The sequence below is a fragment of the Fringilla coelebs genome (assembly GCF_963513975.1).
Source record: "Fringilla coelebs genome assembly, chromosome: Z".
In the NCBI taxonomy this organism is placed as follows: Eukaryota; Metazoa; Chordata; class Aves; order Passeriformes; family Fringillidae; genus Fringilla; species Fringilla coelebs.
The window spans coordinates 22,994,715-23,017,340 of record NC_140031.1 but is presented as its reverse complement, the minus strand read 5'-3'; the positions used below and the strand labels follow the sequence as shown (position 1 = coordinate 23,017,340).

The window sequence follows — 22,626 nt, the reverse complement described above, 5'->3', positions numbered from 1 at the left end:
TAATTTGTTGTAACACTTGGACAGTATATTTTCCTAAGAGCTAGAAAAGCCATCTACATTTTGGTAAACTTGTTCCAGAATGAGTGTGTTTCTTATATTTGAAAGTAATTCTGATCTTGAATGCTTAGAAAGATAACTAACAAATGTTATCTTTACTGCATCTTGGATGTACTTTTGATGAAACAGTTGGTTCCTGTGTAGATTGTTAAGACTACAGCCTTCTGATTCTAAGCTAAAATTTTGTTTCATTTAATCTGTATTGTAAATGTCATTTTATCTCAGCTTGATACCTTGTTCAGTTAGCCAACAATTTTTTTACTGTTTTCAGCTTAAAAATAGTGTTCCTCTCTGGTTTTGAGAAAGAATGAGGGAGGCAAAAGGATTTTTTATGTATTCTTTATATTTTGGCATATTGCTGTGAGCCTAAAGTAATTTTTCAAAGAAATCAGCAATCTTAAATAAACTCAGTTTTATAATGTGATGATGTTTTAACTAAAAGTGCTTTTCCTTCTCTTGAATGTTGTTGCTGCACAGAGAATTGGCATGAATATTTTTTTCAGACGTCTTATACAGCTGAAGCCTATAAACACTTCATTTATTAATATGCTTTCTTCAAAGCATGGTGAAATAATTCCCATTTTATTGGAATTTGTAGTAGAGAAAAAGATTATTTGTTTGTTCTTTTGTAAAATAAGAGAAGTAAATATTATAATGAGTAGAATTAGAGATTAAGAGTTATGTTATGTTTTCATCGGTTTTGATTTTTTTAAACCTCAGTAATCTCTTGAATTCCAGTTTTAAAATGCATCATTTAATATTCTTCCAGAAAGATTAATATTGATAAACTTCAGAGGTGTGTTCTGTGGTTGATTATTTTAGTAATACATAATTTCTTCTAATGTACATTGTGTTCTCTTCCTGACTTGGCAATTTGTGAGTTAAAAAAATTGGTCATCTGTATAATGCAGTAGAGAAAGATGCCATCTCTTGTTTTTCCTCTCATCATTTGAGAGAAAGCAGTACTTGTATCTATGATGACAAAACATATATTATACTGGGTAGCTAGGGTTGAAGAAATGTTTTATAAATAGAACTTGTGCATGAAATGGTTTGTATTAACTTGCTGCATATGTTTTTCTGGCAGGCTTTAATATTTTAGACCTTTTCTGTATTAGGTATCTGTTTCTGATTTGTGGGGAAATTGTTTTTGTTTGGTTTGGGTTTTTTGGGCTTTTTAAAAGAATTTGGAAGGTTTTAAGTTTTTAATCAGCTTAATTTTATGAGTTTTCACATTGAGTTTAGAAGGAAGTTAATTACATCACCTGTGATTTTTGGGAAGTGTTTTCTGATTTTGGAGCAGGACATAAAAATGGGAATATATGTCATTTGATGTTAAATTTCTGCTGTTACTGTTAAATTTTAAGGAAGAGACAAGCCTATAAGAGGCAAGGGAAAAACAAAAACCAAGTTCTGTCTTCAGTGGAAACTTACTAGAGAAGGACACCTGTATTGTACCCAGATTCCTTCTTTGGGGAAAAAACCCATCAAGCAACAAACCAAACAACCCAGAATGAAAGTTCATAATGAGGTTAAAAACCATGTGGAAGCTTGGAAATGTAGATTACTGCTGCCCATTATAGACATGATAGAATCTTGTTTCATTTTATATTTTGATTGTATGCTAATTTTTCAGGTGTATTTTGCTTCATTTAGTGTAAAGGATGGAATATAGGTGTGTGAAGAGTCAAAGCTGTGAAGTAATTAAATATTCTGGATTTGAAAAGCAGGATGTAAAAGGTATAAGATCATGAAAGGAAAAAAAGGTGGGCTGTTGTGAAATGAAATGAAATGTCGCTGTGGAAAAGTAACTCCAAATGGCATTTCTGCTTAATTATGGGCTAGTCATCTAACCCTAGAACAATGTGTTCAGTAAGTGATTGCTTGTCTTTGGGCTTCCAGCATCAGAAACCTGGTTTTGTTTATATAAATGTTCTTTATATGTAAGTGCTGCTCAAATCCATGGGGACTTCCTTCCAAGCACGTCAAGATACTTACCAGATACCATGCATTCTTGCAAGAGCGGAACATTACAAGCACAGCTGTGTTTTGGACTTAAATCTTTATATGTATGATATGGGAACAACTCTGCTTGCCCCAAGGCCTTTATGAAGGATACAGAAATGAAAGCCAGCTTGTAATGAATGGTATTATCAAACTGAGAAATGCTTATCAAAGAAGCAAGTCTGAACTCATTTCAAGATTAAAATATAAGATACACTTACTAGACATACTCACTGTGTTTAGTATGACTGTACTTTGTAAGGTAAATGTGAAAAGTTGAATTTGTAAGCCAACCAAACAGTCCATATGTTCACTGAATGCTGGAGAAGGCATAATACAGGAATTGAAGACAGTATTATATTTTTCTATATACATAAAAGCTGGGCTGGATTTGTGTAGGCATTTTCTCATTAAATTACGGACTATTGCTGGTTTAGTTGTAATAATATGTAAAGACATTCAAGCAGTAAGTTTTAGCATGGTAATTTCACTATATGCATTACTGGACCTTTTCTTCTGATTTCACCTTTTCTTTCTGATTTTGTTGCATATTATATTGGCACCTGGCAAGTGAAGCTTGATACTCAAATGCTTTTACATGTTTTGAGCTGTCTGTATATTCTTCCAAGAACTGGGAAGACAACTGTGAACATAAAAGCACAGGACAAACAACGTTCATAGATTAATCTAGCATTGATGTTGGATTTTAAATGGAATTTAAGATACTCTTTTTGGTGGGAATCAGACTACTTGGCAACTAAGAAAGGGTGTTAAATTTTTGATTCTAAAAATGTTTCACATTTATGCTCACAAATCTTTCCTTAATCAAAATAAATTATTTCCCTGTGAAAATTTGGTAATTTTTTTGTGTGTGCAGAGCGCACGTTGCCATAGCAGAAAAGTTCCGGTAGTAGTCATCAATAGCTGGAAATAAAAATGCTAAGTGTTTCTGAAATTTGGAAAAATCAGAGTAGGTACTTCTGTTCTGGTGCCTTTGATTTCAGAAAGTTAAATCTAAACTTTGTGAGATCCTCTATATATAGTGCTGTGTTCTTCAGAAAGCATGGAAGGGACCAATGAGTTAGTGGTTGATGCTTGGCTATAGAACTGCTGGCCAGGTTACTGTCATCAAGCCTTAAGTCCTGTAAGACTAAGACATGAAGGTTTCTTTGATACAGGATACCAAATCTGGTAAATTAGAAAAGACAAAAATTATTTTAAAAAATGACTCCATGGGCTAAACCCCAAAGCCTTTTTTGTCTGTACGTCTGTTTTCACCAGTCTTCATGCAATCAAAGAAACTACCTTGCTACTTAGAGTTTTTATGGCGTTGTAGTTGTGGACAGTACTTCAGTCATGATGAATAGGCACTGGGTTTGTTCAAACGCCAAGTGAAATCAGTGGGAGGCCTTTTCTTTTCATGCTTGAGGGTGTTTTGGATGTCCTTGATATTGGACTAAAGATAAAATGTAACAAATTGCTTCACAACCTACATGTAAATGCCGGCAAAACTTCAAAACATTCATTCTTGAAGGTCTGAGTTGAGCTGGTTTTGCTTAACTGGAAACTGATAATATCTCATTATGGGTGAAAGCTTAGAGCCACCATTACATCTCAGCTCATCTCCAGGAAATGAGAACATTGAAAACTTATTGTATGTTAAATATATTAAACATACTATTAGCTTCATTGCTTACGTGTTAATGGTTTTTACTTGCATGCTAGTTCACATGAATGTGAAGAGATTTTTATGACTTCAGGTACATTAATATTGAGGTCTATCACTGGAAGCTAGAGATTAGAGCAGATTATATGTTGATGATTCATAACATTCTGCTTTTAAAAATTTTGGAATCTCTTATTAGTCTGAAAGTTTGCTTCCCTCTAAAGCTCGCTTATGCAGATTCTGGTATATTAAAAATACAATTCTAGCTCAACTATGTGTGAATTCCTTTGTTTAATATATGGTGGTGAATTGCAGTAGTAAACATAACTAATGTAACTTCGATTTATGCAAAATTAAGTACATAGAAATAAATTACATTGTGTTGAACATGTGAAACTTTGGTTGAAGAATAGTTTAATGAAGTATGAAACAAGTTCAAGGGAAAAGAAATTTAGAGATGAGAACAGCTGGCAAAACCAAGAGAATTACTCTTAAAAGTATCTACAGAATATCTTTTTTTGAAAAGTTTCTAATCACATAAAGATGTTTTGGAGAAACTGTAAAACATCAAAGGATTTTTAACTTTTTTAAAATCTATTTGCAGCTGAAGGTGTGTCCTGACATTATTAGGAATAATACTTAAGTAAAAATAGCTTTTGAAAAACCTGTAGACTGGAGAAGAAATCTAAGTTTATGCATAATGGTCAGAAACTTCAAGGAAATTATTACTTGCTTGTTTGCTGTAATATGGTGAATTATGCTAATTGTCTTTATAGTTTGATTCAAAAGGATTGTATGTCAGTCTCTGTTTACAGTCTGGACTATAAATCCTCTTGACTATTATATGAACTCAGAACATTTTGCTGACCTAAAGTCCGGACCTCATGGACTTTCTCAAAAAAAAACAAAAACAAAAAAAAGAATAAAAACAAAACCAAACCACCAAAAAAACCCCAAAAAACAAAAACAAAAAACAAAACAAACAAACAAAAAAAAAGAACCCAAAAGTTCCAAAGAGGCAATCTGATAGAAAGCAGGCTGGTACCCTAAATCATTTAATGAAACTTAGTTCCTGGTAAGAGGTAGCTGATTACAAAACTGTGGTGTCTAATTTGTTAAATATGCTTGTCTGCAAAATGAATAGAGTACAAGACTGCTCTAGGTATTCAGCTATAAAAGTGGTGAATAAGATTTGGAGAAAAATTTGATTATGTTAGAATGCTGAAAGATTTATTGTTTAGTTTTTTTAAAAGTCACCGTACAAAAAACTGGTTTGGATAACAAAATGGTAGATGAAATTTCAATAAATAAAAATTAATGCATGTGCAGAAGGTTGATGACAACCTCCAAAAGTATATATGCATATTTATGTGCACCTAATTAACTGAGGAAAAATGTATAAGAAATGTATAAGATTTATCTTGAGTTTGCTGTCAAATGCAATAAAATTACACTTCTGCCAAGTGCCAAATAGAAAACATCATACTCTGGTATACATCCATGGTATATTTGCATCTTAAATGTCACAGTTGTAGTTTCTTTCTCTCAAAAACATACCACAGTATCAGAATAATGACAGTATGGAATGTAAGGGTGTTTTCCTATTAAGCATCCTCAGGGCTAGACCAGAGTAAAAGAATTGGATTGCCTTAGTGATTCATCAAAGATCGGAAAGATCTATAGAAATCATGAATGTTAAGGAGTAGAAAGTGTAGAAAATAGGGGTGCCTCAATTTTAAAGCCTGTGGTGCTTTAAAACAACCTCCAAATAAAGCAGAAACAAACTCATAGTACGTGCTTAGTACATACCTTACATGCTCTGTGGCAATAGTTTCCACAGTTTAACTGTGGACACCAAATAAATATGTGTTCAGAAGGAGAATCATCAGTGGCTATTAATGATTCAGATTAACCATCAGTTTAGGAGGCCTCTAAAAGAATTTGGGAGTTAGCAATGTATCCATACCTTGTCTTTATTTACTTTTTTTCTCCAATGCTAATAATGGAGAAAATAGTGCAGAAAAATGCAGAATCAGTGTATCCATTCAAAAAGACATCTTGATGGAACTTTGAAAGGCTGGTGAACATGCAGAAAATTCTAAATTATGTGTCCCTGAGTATTAGAGTCAAGGAGGGTGAAACCTAGAAATGTATGTTGTTGTTTTGTTTGGTTTTTTTTTTTCCTTTGCAGTGTTGGAGATAAGGAAAGAGGAAAAAGGGGGAGACTGATGCAATGTTATTCAAACTGTGGAGGTCAAGGAAGAGGGACTGAAGGCCTTCAGAGGTTGAAAAATTTGCTGAGAGTTTATGAGTTTACAAAAATATTTTTTTACCGAAGTATCTAAATTGCTTGAAATCTAGTACTTTTTAGTACTTCTTTTCAGCAGTGCTCTGAAAAAAAACCTTTTTGTAAGCTTTCATCATATTTTCTAACTTCATACTGAAACTTAGCAGGTTTTATTTGCTAGTTTTTACAGTTATTTTCAGTATCTATGTTCATGGCTATTTATATATCTTTAATCTGATTTCTTCTGGCTAATACTTTTGTCACTATTTCTCTTTCTTCGGTATATCTTTATATAAAAATTGTCAACCATATTTTGATGAACTCTTAATAGATATGCTTAACATTTTGTCTATTGCATACATTAAGTTTTTTTTAACTGAAGATTTAAAAATCCATCCAATCATATTCATGCACAAACAGAATATAAAATGTCTGGAAACACTCAAGCCCACTTGTCTTTGAGTTAACTTGGCTTAAACAACATTTTCAAATAACTAGTAGAATATGTTTTCTTAAAAGAATATTTTCTGAAAAATAAAAGCTTTCTTTTTGAAGGTGAAGTCTCTTTTAGTCTAGGTCTCAGTCAGTGAAGCTGAAATATATAGAAAGGTTTTATGCTATACAGATGAATGAGTAAGGAAGGTGTAATGCTGGACACATTGTTTAGCTTTAATTCTGTCAATTGCCAGTATTAAATACTGTAGCTTAGTGTTTTTAACACTTTACCTCTTTACATAAATTCTTGTGTGTCTTGGGAAAAAATACCAGTTAAATAAACGCAGTCTTTCCTCTTATATGCTTACGCTAACGTAAGTCTTCTATGATTCTTTTCTTCTGACTACTTCTTAGTTTTTCAGCATTCTCCATCATTCTGGAAAAAACATTCACCACTGCGCTTCACAGTAGAATGACCTTACTATTCAGTCTTCTTTCTGTATGTCCTAACATCTTGTTACCTTTTGGTTTGTTGCTTCCTTTACAGTCTTGACTGAATTGTATATGTTGTTCAAGATAATCAAAACTCCTGCAGTTTGTATTTTAGTCCCAGGTGCCAGATATTTTGAGGAATCTAGACCATGCAAACTAAATGGGTTTTTATGTATTAATATTGAAGCCCATGTCCATATTCCTTAGGGTAAAACTGTAAAGCCCTTTCCAAAGCTGAATGCTTTCACCTAATATATTTAGAACTGTATGTACAGAACTATAACTTATTTGGGGAATTGTGTTAACAGTTGGGAGCAGAGTTAAATTAAAAACAACAACAAAAAAAGTTAGTAGGACTAGTCTCTGACTAGATGCTGAAATGTGTGTTTTCTGGCTAATATGTCTAGCAGGCTGTGGTTGGACTTGCTTGTCTGACCTCCTGGAGAAGGCAGATAGCTGAGCCTTTGATCTGAAGCATGCTTTCATGTATAAAGCCATTTCCATTTTGTGTTTTGTCACTGTCATCTGCACTACTTTTTTTTTTGTTCTTATACTTAACTGACCCGCTGTTACGTGTCACATTTTTCTCCTTTTCTACCTATTACAAGTCCATCTACAAGAAGGATAACAAAGGGAGCTGGAGAGATGTGACATACCTGCCTAAGTTACTACATGGCCTGGGCCAAGTCTTACTTCTGTCAGTCTTGTCCATTGTTCAGAAAAAGACATGCAAAGTGTTAAAGACCTTCACTTAGTAGATGTACAATATATGTGTATCCCATTGTTTCAGGCCTGTTGCTCATATTTTCACTCAATAACCTTACTTTAGTCTCTTCAGAACTTAACCATAATTTGCCAACTGTTCCAGAGAAGGATATTTCCAGTACAACATTGTCTCTGTTGAGCCATCCTCATTTGCTTATGGGCTAGTTTAGGAGCCTCCTTTCAGTTTGTTTTCGCTGAAGAATTCATTTGTTCTTCTTCAGAAACATATAAATACAGTGTTGAGATGTGTTCATGTTCCATTAGTCTGAAGTGATAGCTAATGAAAATAGGTGTTTGTATGATGTGTTGAAGTTAATGGCTTCTGCTGTTTCTATCCCTTCTTCTGTGTTTTGCTACAACCACTTTTGTGAAAGCTGTCATAATTTTCTTAGGCTTCAAAGCATCATTTGAAGTAAAACTTGTAAAACATGAAAGTCTACAAAAGCAAGCTTCATCATCAGGGAAAAAAAAATCATAGCAAATCTGCTTGGATTCCTCTTAAGCAGAATATAGGAGTTTTAAAGGAAGAATAGCTGGATTGTTTAATGGGTAAAGTGATGAGTAGAAGAGAAACTGTTGATTTGGCTTCTCATCTAGTTGTGAGATGGGAGGTTTTTCTGTAGACCAAGCTTTCTCCAAAACTTTTGAGTCCAAATGAGCAATTCCAGGCCAAAAGCTCACTTTGAAAAAATGCTAGGTAACTGCAGAGTCTTTTAGGTTAGGAAGAAACTTCAGCTACATTAGAGTTTCTTAATTTTTAACTAAAAATATTATTAAATCTAAAGTAGGTACACAATTTTACAAGAAATGCCATTAAATGACAGCACTTTTTAGTTATTCTTTGCCTTCTTTTAGTAATATTTAGCATGGATAATAGTAATTTAAAGATTATTTGTTTAGTCTCTAAAATGACATCTGCTCTTTTATGAGCTGTAAAAACTGAAGGTGATTGCATCATAAAGGTGAGCAAAATAAAGCATAAGCAGATTGTGCATATATTGCAAACCATAATGGAATGCAGAAGCATGTAAGAGCTTCCTTTAATTCCATAATGAGAGTTGTTGTCTTACGTCAAGGTGATTAATTATTGAAGAGAATATAGAAAATAAAGTCTTCAAGACTCACAAGCCTGTTCATGTTGATGTTTAATTGTCTGGCTACTCCCTTTTCCATTTTAAATTCTTAGGTAGGACATAATGAGGGAGTGGTCACTTCAGTCCTGGAGGTGTTTGCAGGTGGGGAGAAAAACCTGCTATTTCATAAGCTTCAAGTTCCAGAGGCATGTTCCTTATCTTTACTCCCCAACTTTTCCCCCTGTTACAGCTGTAGTCTTCATTTAAGCTATCTCTTTCCCCCCGTGGGCTTACTTTCTATTTCCTGTGATAAAATATGCTATGAATAATTTCTATCTTGTATATAAAGGTACCACAATCATATTATTTAAATTGAATATTATGATTTAATATGTATTTATATAGATTTTCTCTAGTGGCATTTTGTTGGACTGAGATCTAATGCCCAGACAGCTATTTGGCAAGGGGGACCATATATATTTCACCCCCATGTCTCAGTTCTTCATTTCTGTTTTTCTCTGGAGATTTTGTGTCCTGTCTGGAAAGGATGACAAGCATAAATTTAATTAATGACCAGTAGATTACAGTAATTCTCTAGCTAGCTTGCACTTGAGAACTGGTAATTCTTCTAAGTTGTGATGCTGTCACTATGTGCACTCATAATATGGCTGTCTCTTTTTAATATGTTTTCCCAAAGTGTGCCAGGTCCATGGCTAGAGGTATCCTTTTGTATGCCCTCCATCTTCTAGTTTGTCATAGTTTTTGGTTTTGATTATAAAGAATGACCGTAATTACCTTTGGAAAGGTTGCGATCAGTATTTTCTTTTATACTTTAGTTTTTTTGATTGTTTCTTTTTAATAGCTATTTTTAATTTTTACTTTTTGATGGCAAAATTGAATCAGGTGGAATGAAGTGTCTGGATAGGAAGAGATTGTTTTTCCCACAGGGAGCGTTGGGTCGCCTTCAGGTCAATAGAGTGGCTCTCAGAAGTACGCAGGGCATGTGTGTCAGCCAAACCCAGCAGAGCAAGCTTGGTCAGGAATATCACAAGTCTGAAGTGAGAAGCAGGGAGCGGTAGCCAGCTAGATGTGAGGCACCAAAGGAACTCCTAAAGTTTGCTGCCACTCAGAAAGTAATTGACCTAATAGAAACACAGGTGGGAGCTGTCTTGAGGGAGGGAGTGCAGACTCTATTAATTGAATACTGTTTTGGAGTCACCTTTTGACTGCTTTTCCCAAAGTCTGCTTTTCCCAAAATTAGATCCTGTCTTTCATGTATCTGAAGAGTAACAAAGATCTTTGTGACTGAGAATTGTTATTCCAGCCTGAAGCTTGTTCTTGAACTTTCTCATTTGGAATTTGTCACCTTAAACCTCAGTTCTCTCACGCTGTCATAGCTGTGGAGAGGTTGTGGCTGTGGTAGTCCAGTCCAACAGCTTCAGAAGTGAAGGGGACAAGCTTTTCAGTTTAAGGTTCATCCTTAGCTTCTAGCCATTCAACTTTACTAAGAAAGCATATGGGATGTTTCACCTGTCAAAGACAGTTCCCCACTTGTACCTAGATTCTGTCTTCACCTTTAGATTGGATGCTACCTTTGTAATAGTGAGAGCCTCATTCTTTGTCATAGTTGAACCGTGACCATCAACTAATCCCCACGACTGCTTGCTCACTCTAGCTCAGTAGTGGTATGAAGAGAATCAGAAGAGTAAAACGGGGAAGACTCATGAGTTGAGATAAAGACAGTTTATTAAGCAAAGCAAAAACTATGCGCATGAAGCAAAGCAAAATGGGGAACTCATTCACTGATTCCTGTGAGCAGGCAGATATTCAGTTATCTCCAAGAGCACAGTGACTTAGAAAGACAAACACCCACCCCTCTGAACATTTGCTACCCTTAGCTTTATTGCTGAGCACAGTGCTCTATGGTATAGAATGTCTCTGTTGGTTAGTTGGGGTCAGCTTTCCCACTTGTGTCCCTTTCCAACTTCTTGTGAACCCCCAGTCTCCTCCCTAGTGGAGTGGGATGAGAAGCAGAAAAAGTCTTGGCTCTGTGTTGGCACTGCTTAACAATAGCTAAAATTTCCCTGTATTACTAGGACTGTTTGCAGCACAATTCCAAAACAGAGCTCATACCAGCTAATATGGAGAGTATTAATCCAGCCAAAACCAGCGCATCCATTCTCCATTATTTTGTGTCTTCAGAGCCAGAAAGTTAACCCTCTGTGTGTGTGTCCCTTATCCAAGCTGCACAATGCAAAGTCCAAACATGAACATTAGCTGTACCTTTTACCTTTGGTTTTTTTGATTGTACTGCAAGGTATTTAAGAACCATGTTCTAAGAGTTTGACTATCTGGCTAGATGTGTAGGTATGGGCAAACATGAAGGCAGATCAAGCAACATTAGGGAAAAGTTTCTATCCATTTTATCTTTCTGGGGCTCCTTTCACACTTCTGCTAAGCGTGACACTGTTCCTGCAGCCTAAAGGCGAGTTGTTGATCTGTTCTTGTTCATGCTGTTGATTAAAGCCACGACTTCTTGGGTTTTCTCTGTGTTGCTTTATGAGTACCTTTAGTGCTAATTATGATATATGGATGACATATGGATGATTGTGGATAATGAAAAAGTGCTTCCCTTTTTTGTTACTTGTAAATACCTGCTCTAGGGAACAAAGATAAAATTTTATCACGCAATCATAAAACTCTTTAGCTTGCACTATGTGTTAATAATATTTCGCAGATAAAACTTTATGAAAATATGTTACTTTGAGGCTTACTCTCCTAGAACTCATGTCTAATAAGAACGTTACTCGCATTATCAGTGATCCTTTGTCTATTCAGTGTCAAGTTACCTCATCTCTACAGAGGAGCAGAAAAGGATGACTTTTAACTGTGTCGCTTTTTATCCAGCTTCACTAATGAATTTGCTGTTTCAGAGTTCTGTGTAAATGGAAAGCATTAATTTCACCAGTGTGTAATTCACTGGTATATGTGTGTGTATATATATGTGTCTACAGTTCAATATTTATTTGGAAACTTGTCTGTCCACTACTAAGTATTGCCTGTGTGAAACATGGTACATACCTGCTCCATAGAATGACACGTTACAATGTATATAGTGAGTGTTATTCACTTACCACTTGTCCACATTATGCTTTATCTGTTGCCTTTCTAAAAATATTGGAAATATAAAAGAAGTAGATTCAAGTATCTAATTAATGTATTAAGTGTTTTTGAAGAAATTAACAAGTATTTAGAAGGCATCTATTTGTTTTTACTTGTGAAAATCATCTGTCTGAGAGACAGGGACAAGTGGGTATGTAGGTCCTGAACAGTCACTTAAAAACCTTTCATTTGTAATTTGAGTGGAATGGCTATTTAGACCAAATTGAAGCTCTGTGAAATCAAGATTAATACTTGAGGCATTAGAACTTCAGGTTGAAATATTCAGGGACATACAAAGTTATGAGCACTTTTGGCTGTATTATTAAGGTGTCTTCTTGACTGGTAGATATGAAAAATATTAATAATTAATATTTGACATTGCATGAGCAGGCTTAAATTTTTAATTAAGATACAAGATATGTAGTCTGTTGTAGTGTGACAGGTGTGTAAAAATTCTCAGGTTTGGGAGAGAAAGCTATGTGCTTATTAATTGTAAAAGAAACTCCAGGTCTTTTATTGGCGTCAGATAGCATGGGTCCTCAGAATAAAATTGTTTTGATCTTGGCAATGAAAGGATATTTGAGCTCCTAGGCACTAGGAAAATACACTTTTTAAAGTCATCTATAACAAAGAAAATCTTCTAAAATGTTGATGATCGCTTAGCGCTACCCCAGCACAACTCTGATTGCTAGCTTCTTTCTGATCAAAGAGCATTTATTTACTTCATAATGAAATAGTTGGAAGAAAGCCTGGATGAAGCGTGAAGCGTGCATGTAATCTGCAGGTAATGAGATACATAATAAAAAAATTCTGACAAATCAAGCTTATATATGTGGGTTTTATGTGTCCAGTAAGAACAATAATTATGAAAGATGGACGTACTTTTTCAAGAGGAGGGAGTGCTTCCAAAGAGTTTTTTACTGTTGAGTAGAAACTGTGGTGGTAGTTTTATCTCCATTTTGTTGCATTTTCTTTCTTAGCCCTGAAACTGTTTGCTGTTAGCAGAATAGCTGCAATTAATAGTATTTTTAATTATGGGCTGATTTATTTTCAGATCTCAATAGAGAATGACTACCTGGGCCCCAGAAGAATTGAGAGTCTGCAAAAAGAAGATGCTGATTGGCAGAAAAAAGCTCACATGGCTGTGCTTTCTATTCAAGATCTTACAGTTAAATATTTTGAAATAACAGCTAAAACACAAAAAGGTACGTATTTCCTCCCATCCTATCCATCACATAAAACATGAAATAATTTAATGTTTACAAAGTTCTGCGTTGTACCCTGAGTTATTTTTTTCATCAATTCTTCATGAGGAAAATGCACTTGTCATTCCTGTTTGGGTTTTTTTTCTGTGTCTATTTCAATCTTTCACCTGTAAACCTTTTCAGAACGTCATCAGCAATGAACAGACAAGAAATTTTAGGTAGAAGTTTTACAGCCACTTTCTCAATGTAATTGTATTAGTGGTACTTTGTATTTGCAAAGGATTTAGGAGCAGAGAGTCCCTGGTGGATTCTGTTTTCTGTGCTGGATATGGCAGACCCCCATAGTAAATATTAATTGTCTTTCAGTTGATTGCTTTTCTAGTCTTCTTTTCCTTTCAGTATTTTTTTTCATAACTAAGCATTAAGCAATAGCTCAGTTTAACTACTCAATGAAAGCTGCTCTGTTGTTCAGAAGCCTTCATGGATATAACCTTGGCTTTTCTGTGTTTGAAGAATGTGATAGTTTTAGTAAAAAGTGGTACAGTAAAGTGAGGTCAAATGACTTGTTATGTACACCTGTGCTCTCATCCTTGTGCCATTTTAACTTAAATAACCAATTTAATAGGGCAAACAGACCTTTTTCTAGTTCACTGACAAAGTTTGTCCTGGTGTCCTCCCCTGCCTAACTGCAGGTCCCTGTTTCTTTCTTTGCCTTGGTGATAGTGATTGTGCAAGACCCACAGGAGAAATCCTTTTTTGACTGGTAGGTCTCTTGCCACCTCTGTACATGACTGCTACATCTGACTCAAGAGATGCAGGCACTGCAAATTTACTCTGTTTAGTGACTACCCAAGTTAATGTGAAACTTCAATTTATTCTGACTGGATGACTTAATAGGTTAAAGCATGCTGGAATAAGTTTAATTAGAGGAAATTCTAAATGTACTAATCAGCTTCACTCCCTTTCTAGTATGACAAAGGCAGTCAATAAGATACACTGCTTGTTGATAATGCATATTTATAGATATTTACTTGGTTTTGTTCACATGATTTTTTATGTACAGCATTCAGGATTTGAGGGAGAACCAGTGGAAAGTGACTGATTGACTGATTACAGTGTAGATCTTTAAAATACAAGTTGTTTACCTGGTTTTTGTTTGGGATTTTTCTTCGCCTCCTGGTGATCGCAGGGTAGTCTTACATACCCAAATGCTAACAGATGGCAGAGGAAAAACACATGAGAACGTAAAGGTGCTTCTTATTACCTAAGAACCAGCATGTAATAGCATGTGGTGACTCAATGCCACCCCTTTGATTCCATTACTTTTGTGGCTTTTACTTTGCAATGCTAAGTACAGTATCACATGACCTGTCTATTAACAGTGGTGAAAATCTTGTATGTGTCCACCTAGATGTTGTCTGGAGCCCAAGAATAGTAAATCTGAATCAGGCAAGGGACTTCTGAGTTTTGAGTTAAAAGACAGATGTTGTTTTAATTTCACGCAGTGTTCTTACAGAGTTGCACTTGAAGTTAAGCTGAAGTCTTTGTTTTAAATAATATTTTTTTCACTCTTCAGATTTGCTTTAATTTATTACTGTACTATAAATGTTATTAAGATAAGCTGGAGACTTTAGTAGCTGATAATTGGTGGTTACAGAAGTGGGGAAAATTTGGGATCCAGTTCAAGACCAAATAGTTTTTTAATTAGATTTTTATTAAGTACAAATGTGTGCATTTTCTTTGCAGCAGGATCACTAGTGGTTTGAAGATTAGACTAGTAAGATGCCTGCTTCTTCTGTTCCTTTCTGTAGCTGTGTACGATCGAATGCGAGCAGACCAGAAAAAATTTGGTAAGGCAGCATGGGCAGCAGCAGTGGAACGTATGGAAAAGCTTCAGTATGCAGTTTCTAAGGAGACTTTGCAGTTGATGCGTGCTAAAGAAATCTGTTTGGAGCAGAAGAAGCATGCGCTGAGAGAGGAGGTAAGTTTTCATGCCAGTAAGTAGAAAATTAAAGTGCACAGAAAAGCGATGTTAGACAAATGATGTTGCAATGTAGGTGTGGTGAGTTTTGTGCCACTTACGTATGTTTTCTGTTCACTTTTTCCTGGTTAGTCAACCAAAAAGACAGTTTTTGCTCTTTCTGTTTACAGCCATCCACTGGGATGAGTAAAATGAAGAGAAAGGATAGGACAGTAATTGGCTGCTTTGTAATCTCTGCAGTTTAGCTCTGAGGCATGACCATCTTTTCAGAATAGCTCTGACATTTCAGATGGAAGGTGTTTGACCATTAGTAAATATATGGGTAGCTGGTCGGTTGTGTTGCACTCTTTCTCTGCTTACCTGAATTACTAAGGCAGTGTTCCACGGGGGGCTGTGCTAGTTACGGTTTTCCTGAGGAAAGAGTTAATGCATGAAACTGTGCTTAAATGCCTTGGTAGGAAAAAAATCCACGTTTATTGGATTTTTATGACATCTCAAAAGTAACAATGTTTCAAATTCTCTTTTAAACTTTGCTACCATATGAAGAACTTTCTGCCATACTAATGTTAATGTGTGTTCTAGCAATTAGATGATTGATTGTTTTAAGAGAACTTTTCAAATGTTTTCAGCAAAATTTGATTAAACTGGTGGTGCTGTTTATGAAAAGGTTATCCAGAGAGCTCACAACTTTATCACTGCAAAGGCTGGTAGGTTTGTAAGGCTGATAGACTATGTGTCTATTTTAGGAGCCTCTGTAGAAGACAGCTTGATCTGCAGGGAAGAGAGAGTACATGCAAGACCCAGAGCACAAAAATAGGTTTACTGCATTTCAATGCTCTTTAGATTTGGAAATCCAAGACTTGTCTGGAAACTTGAGTTTATCAGGCTGTTGTCATCCTTAGTCAAGAGTTGATGAGACAGTCCTGAACTACTAATTGGAAATATATTGAACATTTTCACTTAGAGTAACCATGCATCTTCTTTTTGTGGCATATCTTATTTTCTTCCCTGTGGCAATCTCTGAATTTTTGTTGAATGAGATCTCAGTCTGGTAAATGAGTGAGTGTTTGGTCTGATATGCTAAAGTATTAGGGGCTGCACAGGAAAAGGAAAGATTTCTTGTAGTATCCATTGGGATGAAAGTGAGCTGTGAGTTTGAGGCTTTTGGGCACAGAGAAATAAGGACTATCTAATGATCATGGTGCTTTGGGATGGTGTATAGAGAGCATAGAGAGCTCTGGGTCTGTGTACAGTGATAGGGAGATGGCACCAACCAGCTTCTGCTCTGATACATACACATCATGTGTTCTGAAAATGTAAAAGGCTTAAGTATAAAGAGTTAAATGTGAGAAACGTGACTGGGAATCCCATCTTTGCGAAGAATGGTGGCAGTCTTGTAAAGATAATGTTTGTAGAACTGAAATACCTCCTGGCAAACCATTTAGCTACTAAGGAGAGAAAACGATATTTGTTTGAAGATACTAAAATGCTCAAGAAATTAGTACATCTGGATTTTAGCTGAGAAAAATGACAATTCAGAACAAAGATGTGATATGACTTCACTTGAGGAAAGTGTGTTTAGCAGCTTTATGGATTTTTGAACATTTAGTCTTGGAAAATAAATTTTTTGCAAGGGCATATTGTGGTAGGAGAAGGGGAAATAGCTTTAAACTGAAAGTGCATGAGTTTAAATTATATATTCGGAAGAAATTTTTGGAATTTTGAGGGAGCAACACTGGAACAAGTTGCCCAGAGATGTTGTGGATCAACATCCTGAGAAGTGTTCAAGGCCAGCTTGGATGGAGCTCTGAGCAGCCTGGTCTAGTGAAAGGTGTCCCTGCCTGTGGTGGAGGGCTTGAAACTTGATGAGTTTTCAAGTCCCTTCCAACCCAAGCTGCTCTTAGGATTCAGTGAATGCAACTACTCTCTGATTAGTATGAATGCAACAACAAAGATTCTAGAGATTAAATTATTTGCTTTCATTAGTGCGGAAAGTTGGGGCATTACAGGAAATTGAACTTGGATCTCCCCAGTTTCAGTTTTTTGTTCCACTGCCGTGGTGTTTTAACCCCAGCCAAAAACCAAAAGCCATGTGGCTGCTCACTTGCTCCCTCACAAGTGGGATCAGACGGGCTAAAAGCTAGAAAACTCATGGGCTGAGATAAAGGCAGTTGAATAGGGAAAGCCAAAGCCAAACATGTGAGCAAAGCAAAACAAGGAATTAATTCCCATGGTTCAGCCATCTCCAGGAGTTCAGAGCCCCATCACAGGTAACTGACTTGGGAATACAAAACTCCACTCCCTTCCTCTCTTTCTTCCCCCCACTTTATATTCTGGGCATGATGTCACATGGTCTGGAATATCCCTTTGGTCAGTTGGGGTCACCTGTTCTGGCTGTGTCTCTTCCCAACCTCGAATGCACTTCTATCTTTCCTGCTAGAGTGGCCATACAAAAAGCATTTAAGGCCTTGGCTCTGTGCAAGCCAACAATAATGAAAACATCTCTGTATTATCAACCCTGTGTTCAGCACAAACCCAAAACACAGCACTGAGACAGAGCTGAGAAGAAAATTAGCTCTAGTCCAGCCAAAACCAGCACAACTGCAGAATGTTTCCTGTACTGTTCTCATGTTAAGTTTCTTTGTGTTTCTTTCACTATGTTGATCAGCCTGAGAACTACCAAGGATGCAGCAAATTAGTAGTACAGATTAGGAAAAACTCGTAAGAATTGCTTTCAATTAAGGAGAGAAATTTTTAGCAGCATATACTGAAATACATCCATAAGTGATTATATTGTTTTGAATTATCACACATTATTAGTATCTTACCTGAAGTTTTAACATAAATTGTTGAAATGCAAGGTCTTCGTTTTACTTTTTCATGGGGAGCTATTATGTGGCTAGGATATCTGCTTGTGAACCATTCAGCAGTACTAATTTCCCATTTCTTTTGCACCTGAAAGCTGAATAAAGTGGTGGGGTACCCCTAAAACAGAACAGGTAACTAACAGCATCTGTAGTGTATGCTCTTTGTAGGGCAAAGATACAGTTGTCAGATGCTAAGGTCCTTTATCAGGCAGATACCAGTGCAACTGAATGACATACGCAGCTGCTATGACTTGGTGAGCTGATACTTTTGAAGATGGTCTGTGTGTGTCTTTATGTCTTTATTCAGTTTTTATATACATTGTGTATTTAAATTTTGAAACATCTGTTTCTAAGGAGAAAATTGTGAAGGTTTGAGTAATTTTCACAATTCATGGAAAAAGGGAAGTTCTTAGGTGTGGTCACATTTGACACTACCTTAATTTAAAAAGCAAACAAACATTTCCTATACTGACTTTCCTTACCCACAAACCCACCAAATTTTGCTGCCTTTTTACAGGGAGGAAATCCTTGAAAAATGCCAAATGCCTTGAAAACTGCTAATATTATAATGAACAATAAAAATTATCCCCCTTATATGGAAAAATTGGAGAGTTCAAGTGAATCAGTCATTTTGTCTTGAAAAGTAGCCTGTAGTTCACTCCAGTTATGCAATCAGTATGTCATTTACTGTTCTCATCAAGTTATTAACTTAATATACATGCAAAGTAATAAAATGGCATAACAAGACATTTTTGTGTAGCGCTGGACTCTAGCATATACATGATACATTCATTAATGATTGTAAGGTTTCTGGTGTTCACTTAAGGACTTAATGGAGTTTTCAGGCTAATAGTTGATATACAAAAGATGCATACAGAAGTACAAAATATAGCAGAGGAAACTTAAAATAGAAATTGCAAGAATTGATTTGCTGATCTTCTGTCTAGCAGTCTTATATGGAAATAAGTATAGTACACAGAACTATTTGTGTTTAATTGAGCTGTGAAGTCGTTGTCAAAAATATTGGGGCACGTGCTAAAAGCTTACATGTTTAAAAAAAAACAAAGGGATATGACAAATGTATTAATTAAGTCCAGTAAGTCTGTTTTGTATAAGAGGTGACAATGTGGTTTAAGTTGTGCTACAGGCTGTGGTAGAGGCTGGTGAATCCTTTTGGGAAGATATCCCTGCACTGCCTGTTTTGTTTCACTGTCCTGGATTTTTGCAACATTTTCCCAAAACAGGGCATTGACTAAAATGGATCATTGGTTTAATTCAGTAGAGATACCTTTCTAGTTTACTATAGTCATATTTAAATACTCAAGGAACCCATTTGTAGCTGTTAGTTACAGACTCAGTTTTACAATGTGAAGATAACACCATAATGTAGAGAACATGCTAGCAAATATTTTTTTAGATGTTTTGCTAAATGGGTTGGGTATTTTTTCTTGGTAGACGTCCCTTTTTAATGACTGACTGTCTATAATATGAAACTGGACATTTCTTCTGAATAAAGAGGTAGACAGATCACAAATCTCCTTCAAAATTTACCATTACTTTCATCCAGTATCTGAGAGAAACCATCAGATACACATAATTTGAGCAGGTAAAAAATTTGGATGGGATCCTAACTCTTCTGTTCGCAGGTTGTAGAGGTGTGTGAATTCCCTCCAGCCTCCATGTAAGATTCCCTTACATGCTGGTATTTCTTAAATAAAATCTGAATGGCTGACTGTATTGAGCAGATAAATCTTGTTTGACTGAAAAAAAAGAGAATGGTTGAGGTTCACTCTGGTTGTGTGTTACTTTTCTATTCAAACATATAATACAAATAACTACTGAAATATAAGTATTTTAAGTGTGTATTTATTAAGGACTCCGGAAAGAACAGAACAACTAAATTGTCATTACAGGATGATCAGTGCATGTATTTATCCCTGTTTGCGCATCCTTTCACATTTTTTGTCAGTTCTGCTTTTATGGGTTTTAACTGTAGCTTTCTAGATGCCGACTTTTAGACTTAGGATTGAAGATAGGAGAATTCTAATTTAATTATGTACCTTCAGAGAATCAAGTGGTAGAGTAAAAGAATGTGAGGGATGTTTCACACTACGCACTGTATGACTTGACACTTGACAGTTGCAAAGTGTAATTCAATGCCATAGATTTATTTCATTGCCATGTAGAAAAAGAGTGAGTTATTAAAGGCATCCTAAAGTGTGTGTCTGATCAGAACATATCTTAGGGACTTGATTTTAAGTCCCTAAGTTCAATTTTAATGTGTTGCATTTACTGTACCAGACAGTATCTAGCTGTAATCATTAAATCTGTAGTTTTGTTCTTGTAATTATCCTGGAGTTGTATGGTTTTTGTTTGTTTGTTGTTTTCTCTTTTTATTTAGATGCAGAGCCTGAAGGGTGGTACAGAAGCATTAGCCCATTTGGACCACTTAGAAGCTGATTACTATGATCTACAGCTTCAGTTATATGAAGTGCAGTTTGAGATCTTGAAATGTGAAGAGCTGCTACTGACAGCTCAGCTTGAAAGCATCAGAAGATTGATGTCAGGTACTTTATTTATTTCAATTAATACAAATCTGTGAAAGATGGCTTTCGTCCTAAGAGTCCAGGGAAGCCTGTGGGAATGAAATGAGAACAGATTCTTTGCCATGTGAGGAGCTGCAAAAGTACGATTAAATTAAAATTTACACCTGTTTATAAGGCATAAGAAGTTCTGGTATGGTTCTCATTGCCTGTATTTGGAAATTTGCATATAAGATATGCAAACTATATATGTTTTGAAGAACTAAGATCAGGGAGGAGGAGATGCCTTAATTACTGTACTTGTCTAAAAATATGCAGTATGCATTGATATTACTCATTTTTTGAAAGTGATTGGTTTTCAAAAGCTGTATGTGCAAATTGGATTCCTTTTGCTACACTTGAAGCTCATATTGTTATCAGATTTAGAGCAGCAATGAAAACATTATGCTTCCAGAACCGACTGTCCTACTATATCTCATGTACATACAAACTGCAGAAACCGTACATGTAAATCATAAAGCATTTTTCTAACCAGTTCTGTCCTTCAGACCTTTCTGTCTTTAATGTCTGTATTTAAGCAAGCTCTGTTTTTAGAGGCTAGGGCTTGAATAAAAGATTTTACTATGGAAAGAAAGTTCTCCTGAGAGAAGTTTGAAGCTGTATTGTATTTTGAGTTGCCACTAGAAAAGGAGAAAACATAGGTATCGCAGATTTGTCTCACTGTAACATGAATCTCCACCTTTATGGTTTCTGATGGAAACAACTATAACTGTATGCTTGGAACATAAGGGTTGGAAACTTTGTAAATGAGTTACAGAAATGTGGCAGCTTTGACTGGGTAGAGAATTAGTTAGTGGGTTTGAGATAGATAGGTTTTGGACTGGGAAAGCAGACATGTAGTTTTGGTACTGAAGACATCTGCTCAATTACGAACTGAAGGAAATCCTCTGAACAGGAGATAGAGAAGAAATATGTATCAAAATCCTTTGCCTTTGGTGTAGTGATAGTAAAATGTCTGGGCCGTCAGAGACTAAGCTGTAAAAGTGTCACAGGGCAATACAATTTGTCATTGATGTTTTCTCCAGAAATCTCAAAAAAGCCCTCAACCCACCACCTAATCCAAAATAAAACCCTCAGTCAGCTAAACCATCACCGTGTTCCTACCCTCATGGCAACAAAACAGTTCACCATTCTGTCTTCCTTTGCTATTTTAAATTTGTAAGATACTGTTTAATAATAAATCCAAAACCATTCCATAGGACAGAAAATGAAAAATACAGTTCCTAAATGTCTGAGAATTGTTCAACACAAGAAATTACCTTTTCAGACTTTCCTTAGGTGGATAGAACAATCAGTGTGAAAAATAATGTGGTGTGCAAGTGACTCATATGTTTGAGACTATTCATCACCAAATCTGAATTCAAGCATCTGAAACATTTAGTGGTCTTTTAACATGGGTTGTTTCCTATGATGTCAAAAGAAAAGCATGGTCTGTTACACTTTCTTTTTGAAGTGTAGCTGATAGTAAAGTAAGAGACTTTGATTTTGCACATCTGTATGATTTGAAATTCATGTGTGTAAGCCAATGCTGTTGCTTCTCTCTAGTCTCTGACTGTAGTGGTTCTGCAGAGATAGTTCAGAGGATTCTCAACTAATGTTTTGAGAGCGTGGTTTGAATTGACTGCAGTTGGTTGTGACCTAGAAGAGCATCTTTGCAAATTTAGCAAAGGATCTGAAAAGGATTGAGTGATTATAGATTGTCATATTATGAGCAACACTAGTCATTAAGCAAATACCTGCACTGAAATTCAAGAAGCATGACTTTATTACGTAGAATTTACAAGGGTTTTATCTTATTCATATGAAGTATGAGTACATTCTTGTCAAAATGGTTTTGTGATGGGTGAACTTTTATATTTCTGGTTTTAACTTTGCATTAAAGTCTTCTAAAGCAAAATTCTGGTGTAAATTATCCACTTTTATAACTGCATGGTGAAATACAATTGTCAGCCGTGAGTCTTCTTACTCAGTGGTATCTCAAAGGGAGTTCCAGTGACTTGACAGTTACATATTGATGAACCTTTGCAGG

General features: G+C 35.7%; 1 protein-coding gene across 1 annotated transcript in view; it reads left to right on the top strand.

Moving 5' to 3' along the window:
* The window catches only part of JMY (junction mediating and regulatory protein, p53 cofactor), a 62,952-nt gene that overhangs the window by 18,697 nt on the left and 21,629 nt on the right, over window positions 1-22,626 (top strand). The window contains exons 3-5 of the mRNA XM_084225060.1: window positions 12,996-13,146; window positions 14,958-15,127; window positions 20,396-20,561. Of these exons, the coding sequence (XP_084081186.1) occupies window positions 12,996-13,146; window positions 14,958-15,127; window positions 20,396-20,561 (487 nt within the window). The remainder of the gene's footprint in view (window positions 1-12,995; window positions 13,147-14,957; window positions 15,128-20,395; window positions 20,562-22,626) is intronic.